The sequence below is a fragment of the Rhinoraja longicauda genome, chromosome 9 (genome assembly GCF_053455715.1).
Source record: "Rhinoraja longicauda isolate Sanriku21f chromosome 9, sRhiLon1.1, whole genome shotgun sequence".
In the NCBI taxonomy this organism is placed as follows: domain Eukaryota; kingdom Metazoa; phylum Chordata; class Chondrichthyes; order Rajiformes; family Arhynchobatidae; genus Rhinoraja; species Rhinoraja longicauda.
Genome location: NC_135961.1, coordinates 44,517,147 through 44,532,382, shown reverse-complemented (window position 1 = coordinate 44,532,382; position 15,236 = coordinate 44,517,147). Strand labels below are relative to the sequence as shown.

At 42.2% G+C, this 15,236-nt stretch overlaps 2 protein-coding genes across 3 annotated transcripts in view; one reads left to right on the top strand and one right to left on the bottom strand.

Annotated features, from left to right (window-relative positions):
- Positions 1-15,236, top strand: part of adss2 (adenylosuccinate synthase 2) — a 612,379-nt gene that overhangs the window by 341,233 nt on the left and 255,910 nt on the right. The window lies entirely within an intron of this gene.
- ahctf1 (AT hook containing transcription factor 1) overlaps positions 1-15,236 on the bottom strand; it is a 103,631-nt gene that overhangs the window by 74,890 nt on the left and 13,505 nt on the right. For both annotated transcript variants that reach the window (XM_078405365.1, XM_078405366.1), the window contains exons 3-4: positions 4,226-4,479; positions 3,780-3,960 (exon numbers count right to left, since the gene is read on the bottom strand). In XM_078405365.1, coding sequence (XP_078261491.1) covers positions 3,780-3,960; positions 4,226-4,479 — 435 coding nt within the window. The remainder of the gene's footprint in view (positions 1-3,779; positions 3,961-4,225; positions 4,480-15,236) is intronic.

Sequence of the window (15,236 nt, the reverse complement as noted above, 5' to 3'; positions counted from 1 at the left end):
TTATAGTACCTGCTTAGTCAATAAATTCAGTCCTACAGCATCGAAATGGGCCCTTCAGCCCAACTCATCCATGCCTACCAAGATGTCCCATCTAAACTTGCCCCATTTGCCTACATTGGGCACATATCACTAAATCTTTCCCACCCATGAACCTGTCCAAGACTCTTTTAAATGTGTTATTGTTCCTGCCTCAACCAACTTCTTCCAGCTTAATGACATTCTTCCTCCAGGAGTGTGACCAAAAAGGGCAATATACTAAAAGCCTTCTTTACCATCCTATCTACCTGTGACGACACTTTCAGGGAATTGTGTACTTGGACTCCTCGATCCCTCTGCTCCACACACTCCGCAAGACCATATTATTCACTGTGAAGGTTCTGCCCTGATTTGATTTCCCACAAAGGCAAACTTCACACTTATCTGCATTAAGCTCCATTAGTTATTCTTCAGCCCACTTGCATAGCTGATTAAAACTCTGTTCCCATGTACATAACCATTTGGAGTCCCACGGCCCAACTTGCCCACACAGGCCAACATGTCCCAACTACACTAGTCCAACCTGTCTGTGTTTGGTCCCTCTCCTTCCAAACGTGTCCTAACCATGTAGCTATCTAACTGTTTCTTAAACATTGTGAAAGTCCGAGCCTCAACTTCCTCCCCTGGCAGCTTGTTCCATACACCCACCACCTTTTTGTGTGGAAAAAGATACCCCTCAGATACCTATTAAATCTTTGCCCCTTCACCTTCAACCTATGTCCTCTGGGTCTCGGTTCACCTACTCATGGCAAGAGACTATGCATCTACCCGATCTATTCCTCTCATGATTTCATACACCACTATAAAATCACCCTTCATCCTCCTGCGCTCCAAGGAATAGAGTCTCAGCCTACTCAGACCCTTTAGCCCTGGCAACATCCTCGTAAATCTTCTCTGTCCCTTTCCGGCTTGACATCTTTCCTATAACATGGTGCCCAGAGCTGAACACAATACTCTAAATGTGACCTCACCAACGTCTTATACAACTGCAACATGACCTTCCAACTTCTATGCTCAATACTCTGACTGATGTTTGAATTTGACTATCCATAATCAGTGCTTGTCTATCCAAACTTCGGAATTCTCTCCAAGACTGGAAAACAATATTGCTAAATACATTGAAAAAGTACTTATTCAAGAGAATTGCAATTACAACAATTTTCAGTTAGAATGAAAACAAACAGATGTGTGCCAGTCATATGATTTGGAATGATACTGAAGAGAGACTATTCAGTTCTGCTCAAGTGTTCTTAGCACTGAGATGTCCTGTAGTCTTTACTGTCTATTAACTGCCTGTCCACAGCAGTATCAGCATCCCGAATACTAAAAGAAAGGTGCAGGAGAGCAGAGAAAACAAATTCAAGCATTCAAATATATTTGTTAAAGACGCTGCTGACACTTTTTCAACTTCCGATTACGGTTGTGTAGGAGAGAACAAAAATCAACAATAACTGGAACCTGACAATGAAAGAATATTTTAGAGAACATATTTTTTTAAATGTTGTCTGCACAGAGATTGAAAACATGAAAAGTTTGCATCTGTGGAAGCCACTCTGCTGGTTGCAGTGGACTATGCTTAAGATTGGGACATAGAAACTTAGAAAATAGGTGCAGGAGTAGGCCATTCAAGCCAACGCCGCCATTCAATATGGTCATGGCTGATCATCCAAAATTAGTACCCCATTCCTGCTTTTCCCCCACATCCCTTGATTCCATTAGCCCAAAGAGCCAAATCTAACACTCTCTTGAAAACATCCAATGAATTGGCCTCCACTGCTTTCTGTGGCAGAGAATTCCACAGATTCACAACTCTCTGGGTGAAAACGTTTTTCCACATCAGTCCTAAATGGCCTACCCCTTATTCTTAAACGATCGCCAAGCCTGCGCTTGGTCTCGTCGATGTAAAGAAGTTGACATCTGGAACAGCGGATACAATAGATGAGGTTGGAGGAGGTGCAGGTGAACCTCTGCCTCACCTGGAAAGACTGTTTGGGTCCTTGGATGGAGTCGAGGGGGGAGGTAAAGGGACAGGTGTTGCATCTCCTGCGGTTGCAGGGAAAGTACCTGGGGAGGGGATGGTTTGGGTGGGAAGGGACGTAGTGGTCCATGGAGTTACGGAGGGAACGGACTCTGCGGAAAGCATAAAGGGGTGGAGATGGGAAGATGTGGCCAGTAGTGGAATCCCATTGGAGGTGGTGGAAATGTTGGAGGATGATTTATTGTATGCGACGGCTGATGGGGTGGAGGGTGAGGACAAGGGGGACTCTATCCTTGTTACGAATGGGGGGAGGGGGAGCAAGAACGGAGCTGTGGGATATTGAGGAGACCCTTGTGAGAGCCTCATCCATAATGGAAGAGGGGAACCCCCGTTTCCTAGAGAATGAGAACATCTCCGATGCCCTCGTATGGAACACCTCATCCGGGGCGCAGATGCGGCGTAGACGGAGGAATTGGGAGTAGGGGATAGATTTTTTACAGGAAACAGGGTGGGAAGAAGTGTAGTCCAGATAGCTACGGGTATGGTTGAGACAGATAGTACAGAGGTAACAATGGTGTCATCCGTATACATGTAAAACCTGGTGAGATTTTAGATGTTCATGCAAACAAGCTGCAGACAGGTATGGGGTTTTTTTTTGGGGGGGGTGGGGGGGGAAGAACCGTTGTGGGTTAAAAAGTGCCAAAAGATGCATCTTTGAGGGACTGATATTAGGTAGATTAAGACAACGTACTAAAGCACCCTACTAATAGCGATTATTATATTCATAATTGTAATGCAGGTGTCCTGATTAAAATTTTAATCTATAGAATTGACAAACAAATGTAAAGAATAAAAAAGACATCAAAAGATCAACTTATTATCAATAATCTATTTCTTGCTTTTTGATATGTGTGGGCCTTCCGACATCAGGAATTTAACAGCTAAGAACTTGATGTCACCTTTTTATCCTCTAGTTACTAACAGCACAATCTGGTCACAGTTTAAGGATAAGGGGGAAGTCTTTTAGGATCGAGATGAGAAAGTTTTTTTTCACACAGAGAGTGGTGAATCTGTGGAATTCGCTGCCACAGAAGGTAGTTGAGGCCAGTTCATTGGCTATATTTAAGAGGGAGTTAGATGTGGCCCTTGTGGCTAAAGGGATCAGGGAGTATGGAGAGAAGGCAGGTATGGGATACCGAGTTGGATGATCAGCTATGATCATATTGAATGGCGGTGCAGGTTCGAAGGGCCAAATGGCCTACTCCTGCACCTATTTTCTATGTTTCTATGAATCACATCGCGTAAAATTCTGCAGTGGAGAAAATTAATGGTTGGTGATGGTCTTGTTGTCGAAATGCTGCAGAAGTCTACTCTATTAATGATTACAGCAATGTCAGGGTTCCTGAATGCTCTGCATATACTGTATGACCGATTTGATTATTTCAGTGTGAAGAAGTTGCTGAAGTAATTCACCAGGCTGTTACTGGAAGACAAGATATCTTGAGTTAAGCCCAAATACTTTCTGTTCTGTCATTTGCCATTTATGCTTTAGTGTAATGTGCTCGTTTTTAAACAAGTGAAGTGTATGAAAGCTATGTTATTTGGTCATTCTTGTGTAGATACTTGTAGGTCTGTTGTGCTTAGCTGGCTCTTCCGGTACAAGAATGATTACAGTTCAAAATGTTACAGCACTGGCTGCAATATATTGTGTAATGAAATAGCTTCATGGATATGCAGGCAGGATTTTTTTCCGCAGCAAATTTACCTGCTGGCTCCTGCTCACTTTGACTGCACGAGAAATCATCCAGGCACAGGTCGATAAGAAGAACGTGGCCAGTATCAGTTACAACAGCTACTATACCAAAAAACCACCGGAGACTTTGATTCAAGCGCTGTGTACTGGCTGTGGCACCTCCATGATTAACAATTGGCTCAATGCCTGTTACCTATGATTTAAAACAAATTAAAAGGCTGTAGTAATATTGGAATCTCCCATCAAAATGTTATACATATCAAAGAAAATGTTATACATATCATTTTTTTAAAGAAGAGGGGGGGGGGGGGGAAGAGAGGGGGAGAGAGGGGGAACCGTTTCTGCACAGTACATTATTAAATATGTTGAAAATTGCAAGTAAATATTTACTAAACAAAGTAATTAATTAAGCAAAACAACTGTTGACTTGCCAGTGTAGGATGATTTCAAAAACATACCTTCCCAGGGAGGAATACTGCTTTAACCACTCTGGAAACTGAGAGGTCATAAAGGCAGAGGATGCTACCTTCAGATTCTTTTAATCCAATCAATAATCCAGTTCTTTTCAACCAACAAAATTCTTTGACCGCCAGTATGGTGGGAGCGTGCTCTCCAATTCCACAAAACCTATAGGCAGACAGTCGTTCACCTGTGACCGAGCTAAGTAGCTCCAAATGAGCACCACAAGCCAGCCAAGACAACCCATTTCTGCCTGAAAGGGAAACCCAAAAATCATTATTTTACTTTCTTACTAGAATGTATGAACCCATCTTCACACATAGTAAGTAATTCAAAAAGCAAAATGAAGCAAACAAACAGGCTGTGCTCACCAGACCTGCAGCCAGATTGTATACCCCCAAATTAACACTCAATGGCAGTTCTGTCCAAAAGGTTGCAAAGACAATCGTTACCTATTTACAGCTATTTGGGATGAGTAACCTTTGGTCATAGCACTACCTAAAACTATTTAATTGCTTTGAAAAAGATAAGCAAGGAGGTGGTTAAATCCACGTGAAAATTTTATACACGTAATTGCTGATACAATTTGAATCTTAAGTCATCTTATAAACAATGTATCCTTATTTTATGTGATCCTGTGAAACAAAGCCACTGAATGTATTATAACTTTATCCCTCTGAGATACAGGCAGCCCCCGTCGGGGGGGTGAGAACAGAAAACATTGTGTACGGCAATGTCGCAAATGTGTCAAGAAACACAAGCTGAAGGGAAGTGTTTATTTAATTACCTTTTTCCCCCTCCCACATAAATTCTCAAAAAGTGAAATTGATTCTGTGTCTCAAATTTTGGGTAGTGATTTGTGAATTCTCCTAGGGTAAACTTAAGTTAGCTGAGCAACGGTGATGCAGGATCAAATTTATCTACAATAATTGATTCTTCCTTAATATCTGGGGATATGCAACTCTTTTGCTATTTATTAGGTTTAGGAAATAAACAGAAAATATAAGAATTTCATGCAGGAGTAGGCTCTTTGAATCTTATTCACCATTCAACAAGATCATGACTTATCTTTACTATTTTCTTCACTATTCCTAGATCATCCGATTCCCTTAATGCCATAATTTTACCATTCTCGGTTCTGAACAAACTCAACTAATTAGCATCCACGGTAGAGAATGTCAAGTCAAGTCAAGTCAATTTATTTGTATAGCACATTTAAAAACAACCCACGTTGACCAAAGTGCTGCACATCTGACTAGGAAAAAAAAGAAACATACAGTGGAACATAATGTGAGAGATTTGTCACCCGAGGAAGGAATTTCTTTTAATTTCAGCCCCAAGAGCACCGTCTTTTAATTTCTGTAAGCAGACAACTAGACTTCAAATTGAGAGAAACATCCAGTCTGTTTACCCTTGTAAGAATTTTGTAAACTTCAATGATCCCTTTTCATTCTACAGAACTCTCGAGGACAAGTCTAGCCTTCTCAATCGCCCAAACTCGCTAATCTTAGAAGGTTCTACCGACTCGTCTCTGTACTTCCTCGACGGTACGCATGCACTTTTTAGAACTAAAAGTACACCATGGTCCAGATACAGTTGCACCATGCCCTGCATTATTGCAATGAGACATCTTTACTGCATTATCTTTATTGCTTTACCCATGTGTGGGCTTTCAGTGGCTTGTTGGCAAGGAACCATCAGTCAACTTGAAAAATGCGATGATCTGATCCTCTCAGCCAGATTAATAGATTAGAAATATAGAAAATAGGTGCAGGAGGAGGCCATTTGGCCCTTCAAGCCAGCACCGCCATTCATTGTGATCATGGCTGATCATCCACAATCAGTAACCTGTGCCTGCCTTCTCCCCATATCCCTTGATTCCACTAGCCCCTAGAGCTCTATCAAATAACCTGGGCCTGCAATATCCCAGCACTCACAGCTAGCAAAATCTGTAAAATCATCAACTTATTTCTCTTTACCACCGTGTACTATTTTTTATTAACTACACAGTTCACCACGGATGGCCATGGAAATTGACAAGAATTAAATTATAACATATATAACATATAACAATTACAGCATGGAAACAGGCCTGTCCGGCCCTACCAGTCCACGCCGACCATTCTCCCTGACCTAGTCTCATCTACCTGCACTCAGACCATAACCCTCCAATCCCCTCCTATCCATATACCTATCCAATTTACTCTTAAATAATAAAATCGAGCCAGCCTCCACCACTTCCACCGGAAGCCCATTCCATACAGCCACAACCCTCTGAGTAAAGAAGTTCCCCCTCATGTTACCCCTAAACCTTTGTCCCTCAATTCTGAAGCTATGTCCCCTTGTTGGAATCTTCCCCACTCTCAAAGGGAAAAGCCTACCCACGTCAACTCTGTCCGTCCCTCTCATAATTTTAAAAACCTCTATCAAGTCCCCCCTCAACCTTCTACGCTCCAAAGAATAAAGACCCAACCTGTTCAACCTCTCTCTGTAGCCTAAGTGCTGAAACCCAGGCAACATTCTAGTAAATCTCCTCTGTACCCTCTCCATTTTGTCGACATCCTTCCTATAATTTGGCGACCAGAACTGCACACCATACTCCAGATTCGGCCTCACCAATGCCCTGTACAATTTCAACATTACATCCCAACTTCTATATTCGATGCTCTGATTTATAAAGGCAAGCATACCAAACGCCTTCTTCACCACCCTATCCACATGAGATTCCACCTTCAGGGAACAATGCACAGTTATTCCCAGATCCCTCTGTTCCACTGCATTCCTCAATTCCCTACCATTTACCCTGTACGTCCTATTTTGATTTGTCCTACCAAAATGCAGCACCTCACACTTATCAGCATTAAACTCCATCTGCGATCTTTCAGCCCACCCTTCCAAAAGGCCCAAGTCTCTCTGTAGACTTTGAAAATCTACCTCACTATCAACTACTCCACCTATCTTAGTATCATCTGCATATTTACTAATCCAATTTGCCACACCATCATCCAGATCATTAATGTAAATGACAAACAACAGTGGACCCAACACAGATCCTTGGGGCACTCCACTAGACACTGGCCTCCAACCTGACATACAATTGTCAACCGTTACCCTCTGGTATCTCCCATTCAGCCATTGTTGAATCCATCTTGCAACCTCACTATTAATACCCAACGATTTAACCTTCTTAATCAACCTTCCATGTGGAACCTTGTCAACCTTGTCAAATGCCTTACTGAAGTCCATATAGACAACATCCACAGCCTTGCCCTTATCAATTTCCCTGGTAACCTCTTCAAAAAATTCAAGAAGATTAGTCAAACATGACCTTCCAGGCACAAATCCATGTTGACTGTTTCTAATCAAGAACAAACTGCCTTTAGTATTTTTAGCTTGGGGTAATAACTGTAGCAATTATAAAGATGTCTACCTGAAAATTCTGTGGGAGAAATAAGCATCTCATATTACATCCTTCATTATAGATCCAAGTATTTTCTCTGCTACGGATATCAGGTCAACAGGCTGGTGGTCCTGTGTTTTTATTCTACCTCGCTTGTTAAATAATGGAGTCACATTTATTCACAGATGCAATTCCAAAAGCTATGAAACTTTAGAAGGTAATAATCAGAATCAGTTATTAAGGTGGGATGACATGGAGCCGGTGTTAACTGGGGGGGGACCGTTAGTTGGCACGAACTCGGTGGGCCAAATGGGCCGTTTCCACACTGCATCTTTCAAAATTCCAGGATGAGTACAATCAGGTAATTTGTATTTATCTACTTTTAGTTTCACTGGCTTCTCTTGTACTCATTTGAAAAATAAATACTAACTTCCTTCCGTTTCTAATTCTCACTAGATTTTAGTCCTTTTGATTAGCTGGCATACATAAAACATGCAGTTTCTCTTCACCAAATAGTACAATGGCAATTCAAATTTAAATGAAATACTTTGTCAGAAACCTCTCAACAGACAACTGTACCTTCCACACTTAATCCTCCAAGGTAACGAGGCAATTGTATTTTGGTGCTGAGATAAACATCTTACAACAGCCATTTTTAATAAATTATTGAAACAAAATTTCACACAGAAACACAATTGGCAGAGATATAAAATGCAGCACGTTAACAATACTACTAGAACTAGAATGCAAACTAACCTCCCTTCCATTGACTCCATCTACACTTCACGCTGCCTTGGCAAAGCCACCAGTATAATCACGGATGAGTCTCACCCGTCATTCTCTCTTCACCACCAGACCTCCCAACATTTGAATTTACAAACTCATAATTTTGACGTCCAAAATTCAGAATTTTACATCAAAATTCATAAGATGGTGTGTAATTCAACTTTTCAGCACAAAAAAGGTATGCACGCCAAATGCGCATACGCATTGCTCTACTTTCATGTGTGAAAAACTTATTTCCAACCGTCTGTAGTTCTTGGACTACATGTACAATGTCAAGCCTATCATGAGTATATTCTCAAAATGCTGGAGTAACTCAGCAGGTCAGGCAGCATCTCAGGAGAGAAGGAATGGGTGACGTTTCGGGTCGAGACCCTTCTTCAGACTGATGTCGGGGGGGGGGGGGCGGGACAAAGGAAGGATATAGGTGGAGACAGGCAGATAAAGTGAGAACTGGGAAGGGGGAGGGGAAGAGAGGGACAGAGGAACTATCTAAAGTTGGAGAAGGCAATGTTCATACCGCTGGGCTGCAGGCTGCCCAAGCGAAATATGAGGTGCTGTTCCTCCAATTTCCGGTGGGCCTCACTATGGCACAGGAGGAGGCCCATGTCAGAAAGGTCAGACTGGGAGTGGGAGGGGGAGTTGAAGTGCTCAGACACCGGGAGATCAGCTTGATTAAGGCGGACTGAGGGAAGGTGTTGAGCGAAACGATCGCCGAGCCTGCGTTTGGTTTCGCCGATGTAAAGAAGTTGACATCTAGAGCAACGGGTGCAATAGATGAGTATATTCTGCTATTTATAGAACGGTTATTGAACAGAGATATTTTTTGTTTTTTTCTATTTTGCTTTTTCCTTACACATCCCAATTCTATTGAACAATGGTCATATGACTAAGTAATGAAGAAAGAGTTGATATATGCAACTCGATTAGCATACGGAAGTACTTGTTGAAGTAAATTCGCACATTAATTGATAATCAACCCAAAAAGGTGGTAATTGGCTTTTCTGCTGTATTTTATATTTTAACCCCTTCTTAATTAATTAATATAGTTATATAATCTTGCACTTAAATTTAATATTTACTCATTACAGTTCTATCACTGATTTTCTGGCACTCTTGGTTCCAGAGCTTTACTGGTTTATCCAGCTAGCCAAGGAAGTCGGCTATGGGGATAGATGTGTTGGCTCCAGCTGGGCTGGAGTTCCAGAGCCGCGGCCGCAGGTTGCAAATTCAACCCACCGATCGGCAATGGAAGTCCCGATGAGGTCGAGATTGGCTGCCTAGCCGAGCCTGGGTGCCACATTTTCGGGGAGACTTCCAGGGCACGGGGGATTTCTCGCGGAACCCTTAGCAACCTATAGCTGCCGAATTAATAAATTGGCCATGGAAGTCCCGATGAGGTTAAGATTGACTGCCTAGCCCAGCCTGGGTGCCACATTTTCGGGGCGTGGGGGATTTGTCGCGGAACCCCATGCGACTGAATTGACAAATTGCAATTGCAGGAAAATGTGAGGCGAAATCGGAATGGCGGAAATGAAATAAGAAAGCGGAAACATTCCGCCAAATTCGGACGGGTTGGGAGGGGTGCACCACTATCCCATCAAGCAAGATGTACAGAAGTGTGAAAACATTTCTCCAGGTTCAGAGACATTTTCTTTCCAGCTGTTATACCGTGTAAAACAACAAACTCATGGGCTCTACCAACTGAACCATCCTGTCATGGTTCTGACTTACCACGTACCTTACTGGAGACCCTCAGGCTAACTTTAATCAAACGTTTCAGGACTTTATCTTATACTAAACGTTATCCCCTTTATCCTGTATCTGTTCACTGTGGATAATTTGATTATAATCAGGTATTGTCTTTTCACTGACTGGTTATCACATAACAAAAAAGCTTTTCACTGTATCGCAGTACACATGACAATAATAAACTAAACTGAATAGCCCAAACACTCCAAAAAAAGGAACCCCAGAAAGATATCACATACAAAAGAACTGGGCTGCAGGTTGAAAGGCAAAGACATAAAGCGAAAGGGAATTGACACGAGAGGCACACAAATCAGAATCAGAATAACCTTTATTGTAATCCAAAAAAACAATGCTGACTAGGTGGCTTTGTAACAGCAGTCAAACAGATATTGAATATTTTCTCAAATAAAAAATGCTTTGTGCACAGATATGACAACAGGTGGTTCATTAGTAATGAAGGGGGTATTCCACTCCTAACATCTGCTCATAAGACATGTGCCACTGTATTTACATAAGTGTCGTAAGATTCAGTAAATCCTGAACAGCTGTAATGCTTTCAATAAATTCCCACAAACATCTTGAGCAGACAATAAGGCATTTAAAGTGCACCATACATCTCTGAAGCAAGGGCTAGAGCTGGTGGGAATAGACCTAATTTTAATTGCACTAAAATTAACACTCTTCTATAGTATGCCAACAGTTTCCAGCACAGATAATATGCAGATCAGGGTTGAGCCAATGCTACCCGTGTAAAACAACAAACTCATGGAACGTATAGATTCAGTTTTATCTTGAGAAATTACCATTCAATTAATTCAGAGCACGAGTTGAGTTATATTAAAACCACAGCATCACAGAATTAATCACAACTGATAAACAGAAGAAAATCGCTCACACTACAACTGGCACAACTTTTTCAACAGCTGTCAAAGAATATTCCGTAAACGAGATTGAATAGGAGCCCAGTGCAAGATTATCCTTTGCCCAACACTATATAGCCATTCTATTCTATCTAGCGAGGTTTGAATATATCAATTCAAATTATAGAGCATTGGACACTTACATGCAAGATGACACCAAATCTGACCTAAAAGGTCAACATTATTCCACCAGTGAAAGAGCTAATGGTTATTAACTTTGCATGATGGGATGCTTGACTATTGTCTGCAAACCTGCTTGTATGCTTTTGGAGCTTCTATATGGTTGAAAGTGGAGGAATGCTAATTGCTCATAAGGTTGTCTGATAACTGAAACTTACAATCCTTGGAAACCACAGAAACAGTAAAATGGTAGAATGAACAGGATCAGCCTGAACTTTGGGTCCTGAATAGCTGATGTTTGCAAAATTGCACCAGGCAGGATGCAACTATATGATTCCTAAAGCTTGTATGCCAGGCTCTGATAGTATATCCTGTTATGCCTGGGAAGAATGTCTGGGAAAGACGATGCTCTCGCTGAAATTAGGATGTGGTTAACTGTTGACTACTTGTGGGAGTGTGTAAACAAGACCTTCTGTGGTATGATAAGGATCCTTACCTTCGACTAATGACTTATTGTGTGGAATATTTTATGATTGTAGGGTGACAAGTATATTGTGTTCGATACAATTTGTGATTGATTTGAAGGAAATGTTGTGTTAAACATTCTTGCAGCAAATTCTGTATAAAAATGCTGCAAAAATGCTGTATCTTTGAGTGGAAGGACGGGGAGTGCTGAGTTTGGTTGCACACCCTTTGCACTAGTCCCCCCACTCCCGTCTGATGATGATTAAAGCTTTGCTGGGTTTACCTTTAACTTTTTATGTTGTTGTCTGTTTGAAGAAATGAACTTTAACACCAGAACCATAGCGTTGCTAATTCAATGCACATAAACTGAAAGTGGACAAGCAATAGGGTTTAAATAACTCTTAAATAATAGGCCTTTAAGATGCAGATACAATAACCACAATCCAAAGCTGTGCAATGGCTCACATCAGTACTCAACTTCCAATAAACAGATGTTATTAAACATCAGACCTACAGGCAAAACTTATTATTTAAATTTTACTGTACACAAATATACATAATTAGAGTTAGAGCACAGAAACAGTCCTTCAGTGCAACTCGTGCACGCTGAGTAAAGTTGTCCCATCTAAGCTAGTCCCATTTGCCTGCGTTTGGTCAATATCCCTCCAAACCTTTGCTATCCATATCCCCGTTCAAGTGTCTTTTAAATGCTCACAAGTTGTAGGAGTAGAATTAAGCCATTTGGCCCATCGAGTCTACTCCGCCATTCAATCATGGCTGATTTCTGCCTCCTAATCCCATTTTCCTGCCTTCTCCCCGTAATCCTTGAGACCCGTTCTAATCAAGAACTTGTCTATCTCTGTCTTAAAAATATCTACTGACTTGGCCGCCACAGCCCTCTGAGGCAATGAGTTCCACAGATTAACTACCCTCCAACTAAAGAAGTTTCTCCTCATCTCCTTTCTAAAAGAGCGCCCTTTAATTCTGAACCTATGACCTCTGGTCCTAGATTCTCCCACCAGTGGAAACATCCTTTCCACATCCACGCTGCCTTTCATTATTCTGTAAGTTTCAATGAGATCCCCCCTCAACCTTTTAAACTCCAGCGAGTAGAGGCCCAGTGCTGTCAAACCCTCATTATATGCTAACCCACTCATTCCTCGAATCATTCCTGTAAACCCCCACTGGACCCTCTCCAGAGCCAGCACATCCTTCGTCAGATATGGGGCCCAAATTTGCTCACAGTACTCCAAATGTAGCCTGACCAACACCTTATAGCCTCAGCATTACATCTCTGTTTTTGTATTCCAGTCCTCTTGATATAAATGCTAGCATTGAATTTGCCTTCCTTACTACCGAGATGCTGGCTCTACCAAACTACCAAAATGCTGTTATAGTATCTGTCTCAACTGTCTCCTTTAACAGCTCATTCCACATACCCACCACCCTCTGATTTAAAAAAATGCCCCTCAGGTACGTATTAAATCGTGCCCTCATTGTAAACATATATTCTCTTGTTTTGAGTAACTTACTCTGGGTAAAAGACCCTATGCATTCACCCTACCTATTCCCCTCATGATTTTATACATTTCCGTAAAATCACCCTCAGCATCCTGCATGCCAATAAGGTTCTAGCCTGTCCAACCTCTCCCTATCATGCAAATCCGAGAGCACTGACAACATTCTCGTGAAACTTCTCTGCACTCTTTCCAGCTTAATGACATTATTCTTATAGCAGGGTGACCACAACAGAATACAGTGCTTTATGTGCTGCCTCACCAACATCTTGTACAACTGTAACATAACATCCGAACTTCTCTACTCAATGCCCTGATGTACCAAAGGCTTCTTGACTATCATATCTACCTGATACTCCACCTTCAGGGAACAACATGTACCTGTACTCCTTGATCCCTCTGCTCTACAACACTCCTCAGGGTCCTACCATTCACTGTGACGGTCCTGCCCAGGTTTGACTACCCAAAATACAACATGAACCCTAATCAGTCCCTGTCTATCCAAATGCATATACATCTTACCGTTCAGCACCTTCTCAAGATATTTGCCTACCACAAGCTAAGCTCACTGGTCTATCCCTTTTCGGAATGGCAGGCAGTGACTAGTGGGGTACCGCAAGGCTCAGTGCTGGGACCCCAGTTATTTACAATATATATTAATGATTTGGACGAGGGAATTGAATGCAACATCTCTAAGTTTGTGGATGACACGAAGCTGGGTGGCAGTGTTAGCTGCGAGGAAGATGCTAGGAGGCTGCAGAGTGACTTGGATAGATTAGGAGAGTGGGCAAATGCATGGCAGATGCAATATAATGTGGATAAATGTGAGGTTATCCACTTTGGCGGCAAGAACAGGAAAGCAGAGTATTACCCGAATGGTGGCCAATTAGGAAAAGGGGAGATGCAACGTGACCTGGGTGACATGGTGCACCAGTCATTGAAAGCAAGCGTGCAGGTGCAGCAGGCAGTGAAGAAAGCGAATGGTATGTTAGCATTCATAGCAAGAGGATTTGAGTATAGGAGCAGGGAGGTTCTGCTGCAGTTGTACAGGGCCTTGGTGAGACCCCACCTGGAGTATTGTGCAGTTTTGGTCTCCTAATCTGAGGAAAGACATTCTAGCCTTAGAGGGAGTACAGAGAAGGTTCACCAGATTGATCCCTGGGATGGCAGGACTTTCATATGAAGAAAGACTGGATAGACTAGGCTTATACTCGCTGGAATTTAGAAGACTGAGGGGGGATCTTATTGAAACATATAAAATTCTTAAGGGGTTGGAGAGGCTAGATGCGGGAAGATTGTTCCCGATGTTGGGGAAGTCCAGAACCAGGGGTCACAGCAAAAGGATAAGGGGGAAGTCTTTTAGGACCGAGATGAGAAAACATTTCTTCACACAGAGAGTGGTGAGTCTGTGGAATTCTCTGCCACAGAAGGTAGTTGAGGCCAGTTCATTGGCTATATTTAAGAGGGAGTTAGATGTGGCCCTTGTGGCTAAAGGGATCAGGGGGTATGGAGAGAAGGCAGGTACAGGTTACTGAGCTGAATGATCAGCCATGATTATATTGAATGGCGGTGCAGGCTCGAAGGGCCGAATGGCCTACTCCTGCACCTATTTTCTATGTTTCTATATTTCTACGATTCTAGGCTATTCCTTGCAACCTTTCTTGTACCGAGGCACAAATTAGCCTTCCAGTCATCAGGCACCTCACCAGTGTCTTAAATGATTTACATATCCTGTACCTACTTGACTGTAATACGGACCGTCCTCAAGACATTCCATTAACTGTACCAAGTTCCTAGCCTTCACGTTTTCTCCACAGTAAAAACAGGAGAAATGCCGGACCTTACTCATCTCTTGCAGTTGCACGCATAGATGATTACTTTGGATTCCGAGGGCGCTATTCTCTCTAACTTTTTTCCTTTAACGTACAGAAAATATCTTTGGATTCACCTTAATATTATCTGCCAGACCCATCTCCTGCCCGTTCTGATTTCCTTCTTAAGTATGATCTTTAGTCCCCTAAACCCCCAGGGATACATTTGATCCCAACTGCCT